Source organism: Dama dama, chromosome 22 (assembly GCF_033118175.1).
Source record: "Dama dama isolate Ldn47 chromosome 22, ASM3311817v1, whole genome shotgun sequence".
NCBI classification, from domain to species: Eukaryota; Metazoa; Chordata; class Mammalia; order Artiodactyla; family Cervidae; genus Dama; species Dama dama.
This window is the reverse complement of record NC_083702.1, coordinates 8,392,389-8,415,805: the sequence shown is the minus strand read 5'-3', so window position 1 is coordinate 8,415,805 and position 23,417 is coordinate 8,392,389. Positions and strand designations below refer to the sequence as shown.

Sequence of the window (23,417 nt, the reverse complement as noted above, 5' to 3'; positions counted from 1 at the left end):
TGAGAAGAAAATGGGTCAAGGATTATCTCTGGGAAAATTTGACATTTAAGGGACAGGAAGAAGAAGAGAAGACTGAAAAAGAGACTGAATAGTGGACAGAGAAGTAGAAGGCAAGTTAAAGAGAGAATGGTGTCTACAGTTTAGCTGCCCAGATCTGAATACCTTTCCTATTTGGGGTAAATTCCTAGATAGGGGAAGGCAGGCCTCTCTTCCTACTACAGAAGCTGCAGAGGAACACAGAGTCCCTGTCTCAGCCCCCTGGCATCTGGCTCACAGATACAACCCACATCCAGCCAATCAGATCCTCCCATTTAGGGTACTGAAAAATTGGGGCAAATGACACAAGATGGAAAATACAATCAGAAACTGCCCATGGCACTGTGGCAAGTATCTACTGGCGACACTGCCAATGGCTGCAGGCACTCACTGCAGACCAAGCCAGCAGCAGTGCCAACCCGAGTTCTCAGCAGGGAAGTTCTGGGACTTGGTCTTCACTATGTCTCACCTCGCTCCCTTTCTGACCTTTGATAACCAGCCTCCCTATTAAGTCCTTCCCTGGTGGCTCAGATGGTGAAGAATCTGCCTGCAATGTGGGAGACCCAGGTTTGATCACTGAGTCAGGAAGATCCTTTGGAGAAGGGAATGGCGACCCACTCCAGTATTCATGCCTGAGAAATCCCGTGAACAGAGGATTTGGTGGGCTACAGTCCAACCTTTGTGGTCACAAAGATTCGCACACGACTGAGCGACTAACACTTTCACGTCTTATTAAGGCCATGCACTATCCAATAATAGTAACTAACCAGTCTGATTCAGTTCAGTCGCTCAGTCGTGTCCAACTCTTTGTGACCCCACAGACAGCGGCACGCCAGGCTTCCGTATCCATCGCTAACTCCCGGAGCTTGCCCAAACTCATGTCCATCCAGTCAGTGATGCCATCCAACCACCTCACCCTCTGTCGTCCCCTTCTCCTCCTGCCTTCAATCTTTCCCAGCATCAGGGTCTTTTCCAGTGAGTCAGCTCTGCGCATCAAGTGGCCAAAGTATTGGAGTTTTGGCTTCAGCATCAGGTCTTCTAATGAATATTCCTTTAGGATGGACTGGTTGGATCTCCTTGCTGTCCAAGGAACTCTCAAGAGTCTTTTCCAACACCACTGTTCAAAAGCATCAATTCTTCAGCATTCAGCTTTCTTTATAGTCCAACTCTCACATCCATATATGACTACTGGAAAAACCATAGCATTGACTAGACAGACCTTCTCTGCTTTTTAATATGCTGTCTAGGTTTGTCATAGCTTTTCTTCCAAGGAGCAAGCGTCTTTTAATTTCATGGCTGCAGTCACCATCTGCAGTGATTTTGGCGCCACCCAACCGAAATCGGATTGATTATATTCTTTGCAGCCAAAGACGGAAAAGCTCTATACAGTCAGCAAAAACAAGACCGGGAGCTGACTGTGGCTCAGATCATGAACTCCTTATTGCCAAATTCAGACTTAAACTGAAGAAAGTAGGGATAACCACCAATAGACCATTCAGGTATGACCTAAATCAAATCCCTTATGACTCTACAATGGAAGTGAGAAATAGATTTAAGGGACCAGATCTGATAGACAGACAGCCTGATGAACTATGGATGGAGGTTCGCGACATTGTACAGGAGACAGGGATCAAGACCATTCCCATGGAAAACAAATGCAAAAAGGCAAAATGGTTGTCTGAGGAGGCCTTACAAATAGCTGTGAAATGAAGAGAAGCAAAAAGCAAAGGAAAAAAGGAAAGATATTCCCATTTGAATGCAGAGTTCCAAAGAATAGCCAGGAGAGATAAGAAAGACTTCCTCAGTGATCAATGCAAAGAAACAGAGGAAAACAACAGAATGGGAAAGACTAGAGATCTCTTCAAGAAAATGAGAGATACCAAGGGAACATTTCATGCAAAAATGGGCTCAATAAAGGATAGAAATGGTATGGACCTAACAGAAGCAGAAGATATTAAGAAGAGATGGCAAGAATACATAGAAAACTGTACAAAAAAGATCTTCACGATCCAGATAATCACAATGGTGTGATCACTCACCTAGAGCCAGACAACCTGAAATGTGAAGTCAAGTGGGCCTTAGAAAAAGCATCACTACGAACAAAGCGAGTGGATGTGATGGAATTCCAGTTGAGCTATTTCAAATCCTAAAAGATGATGCTGTCAAAGTGCTACACTCAATATGCCAGAAAATCTGGAAAACTCAGCAGTGGCCACAGGACTGGAAAAGGTCAGTTTTCATTCCAATCCCAAAGAAAGGCAATCCCAAAGAATGCTCAAACTACCGCACAATTGCACTCATCTCACACACTAGTCAAGTAATGCTCAAAATTTTCCAAGCCAGGCTTCAGCAATACATGAACCGTGAACTTCCAGATGTTCAAGCTGGTTTTAGAAAAGGCAGAGGAACCAGAGATCAAATTGCCAATATCTGCTGGATCATCAAAAAAGCAAAAGAATTCCAGAAAAATATCTATTTCTGCTTTATTGACTATGCCAAAGCCTTCGACTGTGTGGATCACAATAAACTGTGGAAAATTCTGAAAGAGATGGGAATACCAGACCACCTGACCTGCCTCTTGAGAAACCTGTAAGCAGGTCAGGAAGCAACAGTTAGAACTGGACATGGAACAACAGACTGGTTCCAAATAGGAAAAAGAGTACGTCAAGGCTGTATATTGTCACCCTGCTTATTTAACTTCTATGCAGAGTACATCATGAGAAATGCTGGGCTGGAGGAAGCACAAGCTGGAATCAAGACTGCTGGAAGAAATATCAATAACCTCAGATATGCAGGTGACACCACCCTCATGGCAGAAAGTGAAGAGCAACTAAAAAGGCTCTTGATGAAAGTGAAAGAGCAGAGTGAAAAAGCTGGCTTAAAACTCAACATTCAGAAAACTAAGATCATGGCATCTGGTCCCATCACCTCATGGGAAGTAGATGGGGAGACAGTGGAAACAGCGTCAGACTTTATTTTTGGGGGCTCCAAAATCACTGCAGATGGTGACTGCAGCCATGGAATTAAAAGACGCTTACTCCTTGGAAGGATAGTTATGACCAACCTAATCAGCATATTAGAAAGCAGAGAGACATTACTTTGCCAACAAAGGTCTGTCTAGTCAAGGCTATGGTTTTTCCAGTGGTCATGTATGGATGCGAGAATTGGACTGTGAAGAAAGCTGAGCACCGAAAAATTGATGCTTTTGAACTATGGTGTTCGAGAAGACTCTTGAGATCCCTTGGACTGCAAGGAGATCCAACCAGTCCATCCTAAAGGAGATCAGTCCTGGGTGTTCACTGGAAGGACTGATGCTGATGCTGAAACTCCAATACTTCGGCCACCTCATGAGAAGAGTTGACTCGTTGGAAAAGACCCTGATGCTGGGAGGGATTGGGGGCAGGAAGAGAAGGGGATGACAGAGGATGAGATGGCTGGATGGCATCACTGACTCGATGGACATGAGTTTGAGTAAACTCCGGGAGTTTACTGGCGTGCTGCGGTTCATGGGGTTGCAAAGAGTCGGACACGACTGAGCGACTGAACTGAACTGAAAATAAAGTCTCTCATTGTTTCTATTGTTTCCCCATCTATTTGCCATGAAGTGATGGGACCAGATGCCATGATCTTAGTTTTCTGAATGTTGAGTTTTAAGCCAGCTTTTTCACTCTCCTCTTTCACTTTCATCAAGTGGCTCTTCAGTTCCTCTTCACTTTCTGCCATAAAGGTGATGTCCTGACGTCTGAGGTTATTGATATTTCTCCTGGCAATCTTGATTCCAGCTTGTGCTTCATCCAGACCAGCATTTCTCATGATGTACTCTGCATACAAGTTAAATAAGCAGGGTGACAATATACAGCCTTGATGTACTCCTTTCCCAATTTCGAACCAGCCTTTTGTTCTATGTCTGGTTTTAACTGTTGATTCTTGACCTGCATACAGAATTCTCAAGAGGCAGGTAAGGTGGTCTGGTATTCTCATCTCTTTAAGAATTTTCCACAGTCTGTTTTGATCCACAAAGTCAAAGGCTTTGGCGTAGTCAATAAAGCAGGAGTAGATGTTTTTCTGGAACTCTCTTGCTTTTTTGATGATCCAACGGATGTAACTCCTCCGAAAACCCAGTTTTATGCTTAGGTTAACCGAGACTACACAAAAGAACTCTGAGCAGTAGACAGTAAGGAGAGAGAACTGAATAGGGTCAAACAGTGAAGAAAGGTCAGGTAAGGGGAAACCAAAAATGGGCCCCCTGCCCAGGGTGCTGAGTAGGTCAGCGGCGATCTTGGTGACACGGTTCACGTGTGCGATCTCATTCCACACTTATGACACCTTCTGGAGAAAATGACGCAGGTACTGCATCTTTATATTATGGTGAAAATATTAAGACTAAAGGAGATTAAGAGTATTGCTTAAGATCATACAGTTCTTTCAACTATCCACAGCTGCTCTAAAGAAAGTTACTTTATAGATGCTCATTAAAGGAGGTGTTACACGTCTACACTAATTCTTACACAGAATGTCAACTGACACAGATTATAATCACATATGGTTCTCAGTCCAGGACTTCTAGCTTCTTTGATTTCGGTAATATAAAGAAGATCCCAACCAAAGCACTAGGATCCTTGTAGACAGCCACCCAGAAACATTTCTCAAGGGATGCAAGGCTCCTTGTCATCACCCTTCCATCACTCATTCAGGGTGCCTTGGCCACTACATGAAGTCTATATCATCAGCTACGAGGCCTCCTCAAGTGGAAGAAGGGACCTTCTATCCCTGACCATGAGAACTACTGTGGGAATGAGAGGCTGAGAGCTTTCAGAAGAAGATGGTTATTTCTCAACTTCATTCCTTTGGGATATGTCACAGCCAGGAAGGGAGAAATTGGAAATAGCAGCTTTCACAAGCTGCCAAATCCATGTTCTAGTCCCAGGGGATAATTAGCCAATGAGGCTTTGCAGAGCTGATGTAATGTTGGCAGAAGCTAATGCTTTATGACTGAACATGTAGCCTCTTGATATGTAGCTACAGGGCTAAAAGGGATGACACTCTGGAAAGCAAAGAATGCATCACACCACCACTTAACAATCTGCATCTTAAAAGTAATTTGTAAACTTTAACTAATCTATCTTTATTAAAAATAGTTCACAAGAGGATTTGTTAAACTATAAATTTTCTAAATCTTATTTTATGTAACCCCTTTACTAGGAAAAGAAATTTCCAAACACCTCCAAAGAAAATAGAAGATTTAGAAAGCCTAAAGTAACAAAAGAAAGAAATGAGAAGAAAGGAAAGTTTTTCAAGGAAAGAAGTCTTTTGTGGTACTTTAGTCCCACTACAAGCACACCAAGTTTAAAGCTGTCTAATGTCCTTATGAATTTTTGAAACTTGAGTCCACTGAGACCAGAGCTTTCAGCAGCACCTTGTATCTCACAAAACTTGTCAACCTTCACCTTCAAAAGTACTCTGAGAAGCAGGAGGTAAGAACTCAATGGGCAAGAAGCAGAAGTATTCAAACACTAAACTCTTGGTTTGAGCTTGAGCTTTTAAATTTCAAAATGAATCCTTGCCACTTACTAAAAATTGTTAAGTCTTTTGACTTGAATATACCATAATGATCTCACAAGGCCTGAGTTAAAACTAAGTATATTAAAAAGAAAAAAATTAAATCCTCTAATCAATTAGCCAAAACATAATGCTCCCAAATATGTACTAGCTCCTCACTTGAAGCGAGAGATAACTTCTGGTCCAATCTGGGGCAGAAGTGTATCTAGTGACAGAGATACAAATACTCTGTAGTTTATATATCTTGACAATTTCACAAAAGCTGAGAATGACTCTTCTCAAAGTGAATGATGGAGAGGGAAAGATGGTACAAAAATCCTTGACCCTCTACATCTTATAAAGGAACTGGAGAGTCATCCTTAGTGGGTTACTAAGGATGTGCTTGCTCTTTGAGAAATACTTGGGTTGGAGAACCTAACACCAAATGCTCCAGTGGCTTTCATCTTCCCAATGTCCCTGACATTTCATGTTCACTTCATTCACTCATCAATGTACATTTATGCAGCAGCTACTGCCCAGCAAACTAGGTAGATGCTAGATATAAAACAAGGCAAAATTAACAATAACAGGTAAAATAAAATTAAAAGTAACAGGTAAGGCCTTCATAGAGTTGATGAAATACTGAGGGAACCACACATTAATCAAACAGTCACATAAGTAAACATATAGTCTCCAAGTATAAATCAAGAAGAGAGAATGAGAAAGAATGAACATAACCAGAGGGCAGGGGCACGGTCGAGGGGCATTCTCTGAAACACTAAGGAGGGAGAGGTGTGGATGGAACGAGGGGCATCTCTGAAACACTAAGGAAGGAGAGGTGTGGATGGAACGAGGGGCATTCTCTGAAACACTAAGGAGGGAGAGGTGTGGATGGAACGAGGGGCATTCTCTGAAACACTAAGGAGGGAGAGGTGTGGATGGAACCTAGAAAGCAAAAAAGAAAAACAAGCAAGAAGTGCCACTGGAGAAGTAGACAGGGACAGATAAAATGAACCACACACACTGAGAAACTCGCCTACTATTTCATGAATACAAATATGGACTTCAGAACTAGGTATCTAAGCTCTTACTCTAAACTATCTAAGCTAGCATATGATCTCTATGCAGGGGACCACATGGTTTTCTAGATTCTCAGACACTTTTCACGTACCGCCTAGGAAATCCTAAGAGTACATCAAAAAATACACTTTTTCCTTCAAATTTATCAAGACTTTTCTAAAAACATTCGTACTAACCACCTTAGTTGAGATTTAATATAATAAATTTAGTAACACTGAGTCAGTTGACTAAAAGCCAAGCTGTAAGGGGATCGTTAGCATAAAACTAATGGAAGATTATTCCCAAACACCTCATGGACTGACTTAGCAGATACAAAACTCAGCTGTCAAGACATTCTGAAAGCTCTATACTACAGAGTTCAGAAGAAAAGGGGGAAAGAGGGAAGGGACCTTTTTTCTTACCAGAGTTAGCAAGGACCTTCACATGGAAAATGTTTCTACTCTAAAGATATACAGGTTTAAATTTATTTCCTACTCACAGAAACCATTTGCTACATCGGAAAAAATTTCTAATGCACGTTTATGGCAAGACATTCAAGAGGTTTTGCTTAGTTTCAAACATATGACGCTGGTTTTGGCCATGGGTGCAGAGTTTGAAACCTTGCTACACTGCAATTCAAAATAGCATCCTTTCTAATCCTCGTGAACAGGTACAAGAATCACTGTTAAAAAGAGGGAAGCTTCGAGGCAAAGGCTAGGGCTTGTAGGAAGGGTTAAATGTAGGGGGGAAAGGTGATCCCGATGTAGAGAGGAGATTTAGGACAAGAGCATTTAATTCAGATATTCAAAAAGAAGAAAAGGTCAGAAACGTGTTTAACAATTATGTCACACTGTTCTTGGGGTGGGGGAGTGGAGGATAAAGAGGGAGGGAAAAGGGTAAAAAAGACAGGTAGGCTGTGTAATGGAAGAACAGGACAAGAAACCAAGATAAGACAGACAGCCTGTCAAGAGGTACACTGGGGCATAAAAGTTCACATGGAAACAATATAATGTAGTGGTGAACAGCATGGATTCTGAAGCCAGGCCAGCTGGGCGCAGTAGCAGCTGTACCACTTACCAGGTGTATGGACAGATTGCTTATCTACTTTACCCCTCAATTTCATCATCTGTAAAGTGGGATAATAAGAGCTCCTATTTCATATAGCTGTTGCAAGAGTTATTTAATACATGTAAGGAGCTTGGAACACCGTCTGGCACATGGTAAATCCCATGTAAGTGTTAGGTACTATTATTTTATTTTAAATATAGTTCTATAGTTTTGATGGAATTTTTACAAATTCTACTTAGAATTCCATACTCTATAAATGTGTTTCTTACAGTCTGTGGTTTGTTGTATTTTCCTGTGTGGTCTCTAGTAGTTTTGTTTTTTTTCCCTTTCTTCTATCAAGCCACATATTAAGGACGTTTGCAAAAATGTAAAACAATGACACTATCTTACTAATTTTTATTTTAGAAAATATAGCTATTTTTCTTAAAGCATGTTGTTTATGTTAACATATTAGTGGGTTTCTTACTGAAGTATAGTTGATTTATAACATAGTGTTAGTTTCAGGTCTACAGCAAAGAGATTCAGTTTTACATATACATTTTCCATTACAGGTTATTATAAGATATGAATATAATTTCTGATCTCTACTTGTTTTTAATGATTTGTTTTTAAAATACAAGGCTGTCTTGCCTATGCTTAAGGGAAAAAGTAATTTAAAAATCCCTTCACCTGTGGAGAATTTTAAATGGGGAAATACTCTAGCACTGGGTTTAGGCATGGTCAGGCCCAAGAAAAGAGTGAGGGTGAGGGAAGAAAACCTCAGGAAGAAAGCTCGGGAACCACATACAGAGATGGTTTTGCTAACTTAGAGACTGTCTTCCACAACCGTTCTCACACCTTGGAAGTTTCTGTGTAATAAGGCACACTTGCTGACAAGAGATCAGTGAGACGCAGGTGATGTGGGTGGGAAAAAAGTTCACACACTTGGGGTTTTGTTGTGTTTCATTTGTTTTAAGCACTACCTAGCAGTGCTACCTCCTTTTCTCCTTTTGGCTTCCTTCCTTCAAGAGTAATTTTAACTCCAACCTCCTGGTGCCCAAATTAGCCCAGGGTAGTCCAGAGTGTATGAAGGTGAAAGGCAATCAACCTGATTTGTTATATCCAGTGGAACATTTTTCTGTTGTACATAAAAGGAAAAAGGCAACAATAGCCAATACAATGTTCCATAAACTTAGAAAAAAAAATCTTAGAATAATCACACCCACTCATAGGTTTTGAAAAGCAAAGCAACAGAATCATGCAAGGTCAAAAGCACAAGAGCACAGTCTGAATGAAAATGATCAATCTAATTTCACTGTGTAAACTGACTAGATGGAAAAGGGAGATAGACATCATCAACAGAAGTCAGAGTCCCCAAGTTAATTTTTTATTAACAGCTGTTAGCCTGTATTAAAAAAAGAGTTTTAATGTAAATATGACTTTAACCTTAAAACAATGAGATAATTTTACAAGTTTCTGAAATCAATTTTATTGAACTTTAATCTAGATATGATAGGCTCCCGAATTTTAAGCACACAAGTTCAATGCCTTTTGACAAATGTATACACCTGCATAACCACTATGACAATCAAGAAATCTAACATCTCCCCTCGCTGCCCCCCTCAAAGTGCTCCTATGTCCCTTTGTAGTTATCTTCTCTCTCTGGTCCCAGGCAACAACTGATAGGCTATCTGTCACTCTAGTTGCTGTCCAGTCACCAAGTTCTGTCCAACTCTTTTTTCCTTAGTTCCAAACACAGGACACTGGTTTCGACCATGGGTGTATAGTCTGAAATCTTGCTACACTGCAATTCAAAATAGCATCCTTTCTAAACCCCGTGACAAGTACAAGAATCACTATTACAAAGAGGGAAGCATCTAGGCAAAAGTTAGGGTTTATATGAAGGATTAAATGTGGGGGAAAGGTCATCCTAGTATCAGTTCAGTTCAGTCACTCAGTCATGTCTGACTCTTTGTGACCCCATGGACTGCAGCACGCCAGACCTCCCTGTCCATCACTAACTCCCAGAGCTTGCTCAAACTCATCTCCATCCAGTCGGTGATGCCACCCAACCATCTCATCCTCTGTTGTCCCATTCTCCTCCTGCCTCCTATCTTTCTCAGCATCGGGGTCTTTTCCAGTGAGTCAGTTCTTCATATCAGGTGGCCAAAGTATTGAAGTTTCAGCTTCAGCAACAGTCCTTCCAATGAATATTCAGGACTGATTTCCTTTAGGATTGACTGGTTTGATCTTCTTGCAGTCCAAGGGATTCTCAAGAATCTTCTACAGCACCACAGTTCAAAAGCATCAATTCTTCAATGCTCAGCGTTCTTTCTAGTCCAACTCTCATATCCACACATGACTACTGGAAAAACCATAGCTTTGACTATGACATCCCAAAATAGAAAGGAAATTTAGGACAAGAGCATTTAATTCAGATATTCTAAAATAGGAAAAGGTCAGAAATGTGTTTAACAATTACATCACTCTAGAGAAATCTACAATTTGTTCTCAGATTTATTTTTTAATTGTGATAGAATTCACATACTATTCAATTCACTCAAAGAGTAAAATTCAGTAGTTTTTCATATGTTCCTATAATTGTACAACCATCACCACTATCTAGTTCCAGAATATTTTCATTACCCCCAAGAAATCCACATCTATTACCAGTCATTCCTCATCATTGTCCCATCCCCCACCACCAAGCCCTGGCAACAACTAATCTATGTCTATGGATTTGCCTATTCTGGACATTTCACATAAATGGAATTATATAATATGTGGCCTTCTGTGCCTGTCTTCTTTCACTTGGAATGTTTTCAAGCTTCATCTATTACTATTTCATTCCTTTTCATTGTAAGGAGGGAGAAGGCAATGGCAACCCACTCCAGTACTCTTGCCTGGAAAATTCCATGGATGGAGAAGCCTTGTAGGCTGCAGTCCCTGGGGTCACTAGGAGTCGGACACGACTGAGCGACTTCACTTTCACTTTTCCCTTTCATGCATTGGAGAAGGAAATGGCAACGCACTCCAGTATTCTCGCCTGGAGAATCCCAGGGACGGGGGAGCCTGGTGGGCTGCCGTCTATGGGGTCACACAGAGTCGGACACGACTGAAGGGACTTAGCAGCAGCAGCATTCTAAGGATATACTACATTTTGTTCATCCATTCATTAAGTGACAGATTTGAGTTGTTTCCACTTGGGGCTATTTTTTTTTTTTAATTTAAATGTTTTATTTTGTATTGGTAACAGCTGATTAACAATGTTGTGATAGTTTCAGGAGAACAGTTAGGGACTCAATCATACACATATGCATCCACTCTCCTCCAAGCTCACTTTGGGTTAAGGTTGCTATGAATGCTTATGGATGAGTTTTTGTGTGGAGCAGTGTCTTCAATTTTCTCAGGTATATACCTAGGAGGACAATTTCTAGGTTATATGGTAACTCTGTTTAACATTTTGAAAACATGCCAAACTGAGTTTTCTTAATCCTTTTTTTTTTAGTGATTATACATTCCTACCCATTTGTAAGAAATAATTTAGAGATCAGTTTATCCTTCACCCAGTTCCCCCCAATGTTAACAGCTTGCAAAACTATACCGCAACATTACAACCAGGATACTGACACTGATACAGTCAAGATACAGAAAGTTCCATCGCTGTAAGGATCCTCCATGGTGACTTTTGACAGCCACAGTTACCTTTCCTCCCAGCATCACCTGCTTCCCTGGTGGCTCAGTCTGTAAAGAATCTACCTGCAATGCAGGAGACACAGGTTCAGTCTCTGGGTGGGGAAGATTCCCTGGAGAAGGAAATGGCAACCTACTCCAGTATCCATGCCTGGAAAATTCCAGGGACGGAGGAGTTTGGCAGGCTATACAGTCCATGGGGTCACAAGAAATGGACAAAACTTAGCGACTAAACCACACCAGCATCACCCCATCTTAGCCCCTGACAGCCATCCATCTGTTCTCTATAATTCTGCCATTTCAAGAATGTTATACAAATGGAATCACATATGTAACCTTTTGGGATTAGGTTTTTCACTTTCCATGATTTCCTGGAGAGCTGTTCAAGGTGTTTTATGTATCAACAGCTTACTTCTTTAAAACACACACACACACACCAACAGATTGTTTTTCTCTCTCACCTGTTCCCCTCCAAAACAAAGTCAATAAAAATAAAAGTATCTGTTGGAACAACACTCCTCAACTTTAATATGCACCTGAGGATCTTGTGAAAATAAAAACTCTGAATACCCATCTGAGGTGGAGCCTGAGACTGTATTCCTAACAAGTTCCCAGATGATACAGATGATGCTGGTCCTTGGAACACACTTTGAGTAGCAAGGTGTTAGAAGTGCTAGCAAGGTTACAGCATATGTTTGGATAGCCTAATTAATGTTAACACCATAAATTTTTAATACTCTACACAGCCAAATATTTTATCAATTAGTCTTATGGCACTGATTTGAGGAATATAATCTAAATGTTTCTCCTAAGAAAATTACGGTCAATTTAATTAACACTCAACTCTTCACATAAGTACTTCAGTTCCTATCTACAAAGCAAAGATGAGGCAATGTGAGTTTGGGCTTTCTGACAAGGAGTAGAAGAATTGTTAAGAGGATTCTCACACCCACCCTAAAGTCAAAGAAAATGTATTACAGAAATGTACTTTCAAATGGTTAAAACATTTTATATCAACACCATTATTTTATGGCTAAGAGAACTCAGTTTTCTTACCCATCAAAAACTAACAGAAAAAATTTAGTGTTTTTTGTAGGTCATCAAAACTTCAGAAAGGTTCAGCGAATTGTGAGTAAGTTCGTATACAGAGGATCTACAGCTCTGGCAAGAATATGACCTAATACAAACACTGAAGACAAATTTCAATAAATCTTACAAAGCAGAAACAAAGGCAAAAGATATAATAAAAGAAATTTATACAAACTAGACCGGCCAGACGGAATAGCCTAGTGGGATGGAGTGCCTCTATAACATTCATTGTTTGGTAGGTGGAGTGCTTTGAAGGCAGAGGTCCGAAATCAACAGTTCAAGCTCCTGATCTAAGACACCATACTTTCAGTCATTTTCTGCCTCCCTCAACTACCTATGTGCACATGCTATTTATTATGAGTTTTATTTTAATACACAACAGAAACATATGCTTAAGATACAGGAAAACGAAGAAGAAAAAAATCCCTTATGAAATCCCACTTAACCAGGAACAGCTATTAATATTCTGAGGTATATCATCCCCATAGCCATTTCTTTAAGGTTATATGGATAAATGGCAAACATTTTCTCACATCTTTAAAAAACCTATGACTGCATTAGTACCAATTATGTGAATATATCGTAAGTTATTTAACCAATACTCTACTGCTAAAGTATAGGTTGTTTCTGTTTTTGTTTTTTCTATTATAAAGAATACTGCTATGAGCATCCTTGTATATAAATCTTACACATCTTTTAAAATATGTTAAAACAAATTTCCTGAAGTACTTCAAGGTTAAAGAAGGTTGTTCTTTTTTTTATTAATTTATGAGTTGTCAAATATCAAATGAGTTGTGACAAGTTGTCAGAATATCCAGGAAGAAATAAAAAACTACCTGCATCTAATAGTATTCAAAATCCCAACAACAAAAAAACAACCACAATAACATAAAAAAAAATATGGCATTTATTATATACCAAGAATTGTTAGAAGTATTTTACACATGTTAAATCATTTAATACTTACAACAACTTCCTGGGGTTGGTACTAATACTATTAGCATTAAAAAAAATACCAAACAGATGCAGCAACAGGCACAGAGAGGTTAAGCAATTTGCCCAAGGTCACACAGCTAGTAGCAGTGGCAGAGCTTAAAAAAAAAAAAAAGACAACTTGGATTTCAAAGTCTATTTCCTAAAAACTATACTATTCTCAACCTTTTTGACATCAGGACTCTTTTACACTGTACAGTTACTGATCATTTTGAAGAGCTTTCGGGTATATGAGTTATATCTATTACTACTTATCATATAATAAGTTAAGACTGAAAACATTTAAAATATTTATTCTTTAAAAATAGCAATAAACCCGCTATGTTAACATATTTCTATGAAAAAATATACTTTCCAAAATAAAAAATAATAGTAAAAAGTATCATTTTATCACTTATTTTTGCAAATCTCTTTAACATACAACTGAGACAGCTGAATTTTCATCCCTGATACTGCATTCAAGCTGTTGAGGTATCATACCACCATGTACATCTGGAAAACTACACAGCACATTCACGAGACACCAAGAGTAAAAAAGGCAAATAACACCTAAGTATAAATATATAAGGGCTTCCCCAGTGGCTCAGCAATAAAGAATCTACCTGAAGTGCAGGAAGCGCATAAGACTCAGGTTCGATCCCTGAGTCAGGAAGATTCCCTGGAGGAGGGCATGGCAACCCACTCCAGTATTCTTGCCTGGGAAATCTCCTGGACAGAGGAGCCTGGCAGACTACAGTCAGCGGGGTCACAAAGAGTTGGACGTGACTGAAGCGACTCAGCACTCACACGTAAGTATGTAAAGAGCTTCCAGCTCACATCCACTGAAGAGGTCTCAGGTGTGCCCAGAGGTCCCGCGCCCACACTCTGAAAGCCACCGCACTAGCTACTGCAGTGCGTGCTACACAGGACACCTGAAAGACAAGTTCTCAGGAGCACGCCTGCCTAAAACATACTCCAAATTTCTTGGTGAATCATTTATTCAAGAATTATTAAGTGCATACTATGCAATGGGCACCTTTACAGGTACTGGAAACACAGTAGAAAACAAGACAGAAAAATCCCTACTTTGAGGTGTTTATTTTCTAGGCCGGAAAGACAGCAGTATCCAGTAAACAAGTAAACAAATCACATTAGTCAGTCCTGCATATTTGCAGGCTCCACATGCACAGATTCAACCATACACAGATCGAAAATATTCGGGAAAAAACAATTCAGAAAGTCCCCAAAACCAAAACTTTAATTTGTGGCGCAGGCAACTCTTTATATAACATTAACCTTGTATTAGGTATTGTAAGTAATCTAGACATGATTCAAAATGTGTATAGGTTACATGCAAATACCCTACTATTTTATATAAGGGACTTGCACATCCATGAATTTTAGTACTGGGGGTGGGGGTAGGCTGGAACCAATGCCCACCAAGGGATGACTGTATTCTATCAGATGGCAAGCAGTATGGAGACAAATAAAAGCAGAATTTTTAAAAATAGGGGGGTCAGGGAAGGTGTAACTAAAAAAGTGACATGGAAAAAAGTTACGAGGCAGGTGAGGGAGCAGACCATGAGGCTACCCAGCACAGAGTGTTCCGAGCAGAAAGAATAGCCAGTAGGCAAGCCCTGAAACAGGAGCACTGTCCAAGGTCTGTGGGGCCAAGTGAGGCTGGCACGGCTGGGCCAGCAGCGGCCAGGGAAGAGGCGGCGGAGTGCAGTCTGAAAGGTACAGGGCTGGGCTGCGTCTGTGACCGAGAGCCCGTGGCAGGTTCTCAGTGAGCAGGGATACAATCTGACTTTCATTTTACATGGAACATATAAGCGAGCAGTGTTTCAAGTAAAACACCTAAATTTAAACATATTTTCCATCTCTTCCTGTGTGCCTTGAAGCCTCTCTGAGCCTCAGTGTTCCACCCTACAAACGAGAAGATACAGATACCTCAAAGTTGTTGAGAAGATCAAATATTATATATAAAAACACTTTAAAATTATGACACACTATAAAAATTTCACTGCTGAGTTTATTTTCACTATGTAACTGCCACAGACACCTCTTTTCGAGGCCCTCTGTCCTCACCAGACTGCTGCCGCCACCCCACTTTACGTGCCTGCCCTGAGATTAAGCGTGCCCCAGCCCCCTAACAACATGAGCTCAGCCCGACACTGCCCTTTGGCTTGGTGAGAGCAAGGCAGAGAATGTTGTTTTTTGTTGTTGATGGCAGAGCGGGAGGTTTTTAATTTTTCCCCCCTTGTTAGTATAAAGAAAATCCTTTCAAAAATAATGCATGTGGTAATCATAAAAGTGAAGTTCCAAAAAAAACAAGACTGTATGAGACTCATCTTTATTTAATTTGGCACGGCTGTAATAAAGCTAAACCTGTGGTTCATGGTCTTGACAGCCTGCCTCATCCAAAAGGAAACAAAAGGGAAGAAGAAAAGATAGAGACAGACAGATGAATTCCAATTCCTTTGATCTAGGCCCTAACTCTAAGGGGACCTCAGATAAATTAACCAGCCAGAGAAAGGGCAGTAAGATGTAGTCCAGAATACTGATGACAGCATCAGTCTGTCTGCCTACCTGTCTTCTGATATCACCATCAAGGTATGAGATCATCAGCCAGGCTAGAGAAGGCAAGGCAAGAGGGAGGTCCACCAGGGAACCACAGGACCTGCAGCATCTGCCTCCGCTTCCCAGGGGCAAGAAGTGGACACCCAGGCACTGAATTTTATCTCCACCTCTTAAGATGTGAGTTAATCTGAGTAGTTTTGGAAACCCACGATGGAAAAACCCAAAGAAAACCAAGATCTCTGGGGAAAATTATAAACAATCTCCTACATTAAAGGTCTCTGATGGTTTCTCTGTGAGTATGTTTTAGAAAGAACACTGACATGGGAGTAGGTAAATGAATTCTCCTTCTGTGTCAGCCACTAATCATGTGACTACAGGAAATAAATTAACCTCAACAGGCCAATTTCCTCATCTTAGTTCAGTTCAGTCACTCAGTTGCGTCTGACTCTTTGCAACCCCATGGACTACAGCACGCCAGGCCTCCCTGTCCCTCACAAACTCCCGGAGTTTACTCAAACTCATGTCCATTGAGTCAGTGATGCCATCCAACCATCTCATCCTCTGTCTTCCCCTTCTCCTCCCACCTTCAATCTTTCCCAGCAGCAGGGTCTTTTCAAATGAGTCAGCTCTTCACATCAGGTGGCCGAAGTATTGGGAGTATTCCTCATCTTAAGGAGAGGACAAAAAAATACCTAAGGTTTCCTTCAAGCTCTAAAATTTCTTGAATAGAAACATATATATATATATATATATATATATATATATATATATATATTTAAAAGCCTGCACTAATATTTAGAGTATTAGTAGAGTCAAAAGGTAATTATTGCTGAAGGTTCTGGAGTTTTTTACTCCAGAGTGATGTGAACCCAAACAGGTGGTTCCTTTAAGCACTAACGTATCACCAAAAAGGGCACAAGTTGTCTGCCCACCATTTTCCTTTATTTACTCTAACCCATACTATTATAAAACATTACAGGTCAGAGACAAACTGTAATGATCAAGGAACCTGAAGTTAAACAAACATACAGGAATTAAGAGTACAGACGTCAAGGAAAGAGAGTGAATGGACCGAGGGAACATTTTTGTACGGCAGCATGTATGCTTCCCTGGTGACTCAGACGGTCAAGAATCCGCCTGCACTGAGGGAAACCCGGGTTCGATCCCCGCATTAGGAAGATCCCCTGGAGGAGGGCATGGCAACCCACTCCAGGATTCTTGCCTGGAGAACTCCCATGGACAGAGGAGCCTGGCGGGCTTCAGTCCATGGGGCTGCGAAGAGTCAGACACAAGTGAGCAACTAAAGCACATGTATACGGTACACACAAAAAATTTTAAAGGTACGTAAAGTGAAAAGCAAACTAACAAAACTTTTCTAAGGGACAAATCGAAGAGGGCACTTAGAGGACCTCAGCGTATACAGTGCTGCATTTCTCAGGTTGGATGCTGTGTCCATGGGCCTCTGTGGTCTATATACCCTTGTAATATTTACTCTGTGTATTCTTTCACAATTACGGGGTATCCCAAAAGGAGAAGGGGGTGGCAGAGGATGAGATGGTGAGATAGCATCACTGACTCAATGGATATGAATCTGAGCAAACTCCAGGAGAAAGCGGAGGAGAGAGGAACCTGATGTGCTACAGTCCATGGGGCTGCAAAGAGTCAGACACGACTTAGCAACTGAACAATATAATCATAATGAACTTAAATGAGGACTCCACTGTTTTGTGGAGCAAAAAGTCTCTGCCGTCCCAACCTCCCAGCTTCCATCCCTTTTCCCTGAGGCGGTCACTGTTACCAGCTCCTTACAGTCCTTCCAGAGATAGCTCATGTGCAGACAGACAGATCCTTCCAAAGATATCGTGTATGGAGACAAGAGAGGGGAGGTGGGTGTAGGGTGTCTGTGTGTGCATGAGTGGGTGGGGATGTGCAGATATACCCACAAGAGAGATGGAAAAAACAGACTGACTCCCTAACTGGGCCTCATCACAATCAGGTGTATGTCATGTGATCACACATACCTAAGAACCCACTTCAGTCCTCTTCTCTACACGGAAACCCACCCCCTGTTGCAGAGTTACAAACTAATAAGGAGACCGCATCGGCTGTATGCAGAGACAGGGCCTGCCTGATCAAAGCCTCGCACAGTAGCTGTCAAGAGCCAAGCCCCAGCACTCCTTGGTTCTAAAACACACCAGAGTCAATGCTGTAGCCCAATACCCACTTAGTCTTAGCTCCAGGAACCCCAAATGCCCATCTCAGATCATTAGCTTTCTAATCACACTGATCTAGACAGGGTTCCACACCGGTGACGGGTGCTTTAATCCTCTAATTGTGTCTTGATGAGAACACCTGGGTTCAGCAGCACAACACAGGCTGACAGACTGCACATCCTGAGACGTGAAAAGAACTTCAGTATTCAGCTGTGCTTTCACGTGCTGTGGGCAAGGCCTGGCGAAGATACCAGATGGCGGTTAGAGGCTTCATGTCTTAATATGTCTTAATATGACAACAGATCTTAAACTACTTCGATAAAATCTTGATTTAAAAGGCTTACACCTATTTATTAGGGAAGGTATGTCAAACCAGATTTCTTCATTTAAAATAAAAAAAAAAAATACATGCCAGGAGCCAACACACAAATGACTATGCTGTATTGCTTTTGAGAAGCTAATAATCTAATTAGGCAGACAGGAAAATGATAATTAGTCTACACTGTAAAGGCAGTGCTGCAGAAACAGAGAAGGGCTGATTCTATTGAGAGAGGCTTCACAAAAACACTGCAGCTAACCTGGATCTCAAAGGGTTAGGAGACCACCAGCAGTGAGGAGGATGAAAGTCTATGTAAGCATGCCTCACCGAAATCTCCAAGCTCCAAATACCAAATGAAAGTTGATATAAATATACAGTGTACCCTGGAACTTGGCTATAACATTTGTTATCTTAAAGTTCAATTTAGGGTAAAAATCTTATATCTTGAATCTTGTCTAAATGGCTTTCATTACCTTAAGCACTTCATTAAACAGTAGTTTCACCTATAAAGCCTTATATTCATGGCGATCCAAATACTTTATGCCTGGGAAACTCACTTATGGCTCACATAGATAGTCTAAATTTTGTCTTGACTTTTTTCAGGAAAAAAAAAAAAATGACAGGTTTTTTTTTTTTAATTAAAACTTCATAAGAGATGCTTTTTCATTTCCTATCATAGATATGCCTTTCATTTACTATTACAATCCAATATAATGGCTAGAGCATAAGAAAATAGTAACAATTCCAGAAAACAACACAGTGCTAAGGCTTTTGAAAATTTAGGAACCACAAGTACTAAAGATATCAGTTTGCTATTACTCCTTTCTATACCCAGTTTCTCTTTTATGAACATACACAAAAGAAAGAGGTTCACATACATGCTAGTCTCTGCAGACCTTTCATTCTACCTGCATCCAACACCCTTGTCAATTTCACCCACACTTGTCTAACATACTACTATCCTTTGAAAGTTTTATGAAGTAGCTGGTCCAACAGATGGGTGGCTAGCCCTACCCAACATATGTCATTGGAAAAATGGCTCTTGGGCAAGACAAGAAAATACTAAGTAAGCCCCTTTCCCTTATCCAGCAAGAACAGTGAGACCCCAGCTCAGAGGAAAGCAAACAATCTTTTATCCTTTATTAAGAAGTTACTGGACTGAGATGATCTGAAGGTTAACAAGATGAATAAAGAAGGGAGAGAGAGTCCAAAGGCTAACCTGTACTCCCTAAAATAAAATATGCCCTTGCCCACATACAGCAGAGAACGAGGATACAAAGCAGGGGTAAGAAAATCTGAGTCACTTTAACTGGGAACTATTTCCTCAAAGACAGATGGGAAATGTTCAGATAAGCACACAATCTTGTTTAGAACACAAAGCTCAACAGATCTGTGGGAGGGAAAGGAAAGGGACATGGAATGCACAGCATATATGAACAGAAAGACTCAACTAATAAATGACTCAGTCAAGGTCATCCATAAAACCAGAAAGAACAGGACGGTAGCAGCGTCTTTCCTTCTTGTCCATACTCTTTCCATAAAGCGTAGCCTGACAGCATCTGATTCGGTCTTCAGATGGATATCTGTGTCTGGCAGCATACTACCTAAGTGCTCCCCGAGGAGAGCAACGAGACCAGTTCTGCCAGAGACAGTATCTGACAGCACCAAGGAGTCTCATTTTCCATCGAGTAAAGGCCAGTGGATGGGAAGAGGTCCCCAAATGCCACTTGTATGAATCTTTCAAGATAGTCTCTGAAACAGGAAAACACTACAGGCTACATTTTAGTAGAAGTCTAAAAATAACCAAAGAACATTCTCTATTTTTAGATATCTAACTTACAAGTTTAAGGACACTGAAAGTAAAAGAAATTATTAAAAACAAACTGGAATTTTTTTTAATGTTTTAAAAGACACTTTTGAATTGGGAAAACTGTTTTCAAGAGAAAGAACCTCAAAAATCCTGCATTCCTTCTGTTGACTGCCTCCTTGCTCCAACTTCCTTCATCTTCAAAACTTAAAAGATTCCCAATCCTACATGTTAACAAGAGCATCCCCCAAAGAACCAAAAGATGATACAGATAGAAGGTTTACCACAAAAGAGAAATTACAGCTAAGGAAAAATGTTAAGACAAGCTTTCACAGAGTCATTTTAAAAAGAGTGTAGATTAGTGATTAAACAAAGTACTGTACAAAATGGCAAAAGCAATTTAATTATCTTATATTAAAAGCAGCACCACTACAATAACAAAATACCTGATTAAAGAAGACAAGTAGCTTTCCCTTACATGTCTCCCTACTGAGCAGTCTTAAGATCGATAAGCATCTAACCCAAAGCTATGTCTGAATATCTAGAATTTGCAATCAAGAGAAAATTATTAATATGTTTTACAATAAAAATCTAAAAATGCAGTACATTTACTGGACAATTTATATTTACCCTCCCTCTGCCGTCCCTCCTCATCTCCATCCAGTCCTAGTGCCAATGTGCCCAATGTTTTTTAAGAAACCTAAGGCAAAAAGGATTTGCAGGAAATATGGGAATTACCGGACTGTACAGCCATCATTAACATCTCAGGTTCCAGTAGCGTCATGATAGATTCTTCTCAGAAACAACAGCCCACAGATATCATGAAAAAAAAAACTCAAAGTCACAGAAGAGGTTGTCTTCAGAGGCTACCGAAGCTTTCATAAATTCAGTCTCACGCCTTATGTTCAAATCAGACTGTGAGAACTCACTCCTCTACTGAGTGCAGTTACCAATTCATCCACCCTTCACGCAAGTCAAGATGGCACAGAGTTGATTTACTGCCGACAGGAAACCAAAAAGCACTCAAGTTAAGACATATGAAGTGTGGTTAGAACAGTAAGCAAGCTCCTCCCCTTGCTATTCGGCTCTGGGGGGAGGGAAGAGAGGTACAGAAAGAGACCTTCAGAAAACAGATCAACTGCTTTTTTGTTTCCCTCTCTTTTCAAGAAGAGAAGATGAGGTTTTGTTGAAAACCTTAGTGTAAGGGACTCTGCTGCTAATGCAGTTTAGAACAGATTAAACATAATCCGAACAACTCAGTCTTATGAAAGACACAGCCCAGTTACTGACCCACGAATGGGAGAATGGATGGGGATGAGGCACATATAAACACATACACACAAATAAATATGTACTGTGAGTTATTTTCTGAAAAAGCGTTCCAACGGCTTTCTCATCTGTGATATTTATAGATAACAGGCTAAGGAAGTTGAATATTTAACTACAGAAGCACAAATATTTCTCCACCCCCTCTCCAATTAAAATATCTGTTTCAAAAAGTCATCTGAATACATTCCAGAGCTATAATCTGTCTTTTCGATCTGCCAACCCCTTAAAAGAGCTCCTTACTTGCGCCTGTGTAAGACATGGGCTGTGTGAACAGACAGCTTACTGGTGTTATTTGACTCTTCTAAAATGCTTTATGATCTGACTGGATGTTTGAAACACATATGAAGACAGTTACAGAAATAAGAGTTTCCCTTTCTTCATAAAGAAATGTCAAGTCGTTTTCCACTAGCACAGAGCAAGATCTGAATAAAAACGAATGTGGACATTTTAACCTTTCACAGCAAAAATGAAAAGAAACTAAAATCCTGTCAAATTATGCAATTTTCAGTTATCCAAAATTAAAAACATTCATTCCCTTCACGGCACATTTTACTGATAGTCTTAATAAGGATAGTAAGATGTCTTTTAGCTTATCTGATTGACTTTTAAATAGCTGAAAACTAGAAATCCATTTTTGGTATGGTTGACTAGAAGGCCTCCGTTTTTCTGGTTAAGTGACAGCCTGTATCTTGAAAGCCTACTGGGGGAACCAAGCCCAGCAAATGCCTTAATGCTCACATAGTCACACAAATGATAAATGAAAGTGCTGAGAGGCCTTAAAAGAGAAAACAGTCTCAGAATGATTGAGGGTAAAACTCTGTTACTAGAAGAGAGTGAGCAACGCAGATTTGGGGTGGGGGAGTCTGTGGAGGAGAAAAAAAAAACCTCCTTTCTTTCCCACTCCAAGAAGATCATGTTTAAAAGAAAAGCCAGAAAAGCTCTATATAGAGCTGTGGGAATGACTCAACAGGCAGTGGAGCGGCAGCCACTGTGGGCTAAACGCTGCTCTGGGAAGAGAAGCATTCTCACTGGCCCCTTCTCTCCACCAAGCTCTCAAATTGTCTTATGAAAAATGGGTAAATTCTCTGGTCAGAGGTTACCAACGAAAGGAAAAGAATCCCGAACAGCTTGAGTCATCCCTGTGTCCCTATGTGGGCTGGACAATTTGCTATGTGAGGGTTTTTCAAATGAGACAAGTTCTCACAGTTCTGTACTTACAGGAAAATAAATACAAACTTTAAGATTCCAGCAGAGAAGATGGTAGGAGGGGCACAGGGCTATTTCCCTTCTGCCAAAACTTTTCTCAGAATGCAACAACCGTCCGTATTCCAGCCCCGCAGAGATACAGAGCTGATGGTCACGTGCTGGTAGTAACATGAACAATCACAGTTCAACTGATCCGTTAACTTTTCACAGCAACTCCACAGTCACTTATCTCATCTGCACTTTGGGATAAAAGGAGCTAAACAAAAAGTTTTTAAAACAGAAATCCAAAAAATTAATTTTAAAAAAAAAAGAAAAGAAACCAGTAAGCAACATCATCTTTGCCTACCGCCAGGATTTTGCATTCACCCAGAAGAGTAACAGCACAGCATGAGACTCACTGGGAAAACTGCACTTAAAACAGGTGTCACAGTTTCTAAACTCTGAACCCAGCTTCTGATCCACTAAGTTTGGGGCAATTTAGCAAAATTTCAAAGAAAGGGAACTAGAGTAAACTTGGAAAAGGTCTCTC

The 23,417-nt window shown here is 40.5% G+C and overlaps 1 protein-coding gene across 2 annotated transcripts in view; it reads right to left on the bottom strand.

The window, feature by feature from the left end:
• Positions 1-21,380, bottom strand: part of MRTFA (myocardin related transcription factor A) — a 103,132-nt gene extending 81,752 nt beyond the window's left edge. The window contains exon 1 of one of the 2 annotated variants that reach the window (XM_061124471.1): positions 21,092-21,380. In XM_061124471.1, coding sequence (XP_060980454.1) covers positions 21,092-21,137 — 46 coding nt within the window. In that variant the 5' untranslated portion in view covers positions 21,138-21,380. The remainder of the gene's footprint in view (positions 1-21,091) is intronic. The other variant, XM_061124473.1, reaches the window with a different exon arrangement.
• Positions 21,381-23,417: the final 2,037 nt, after the last annotated feature.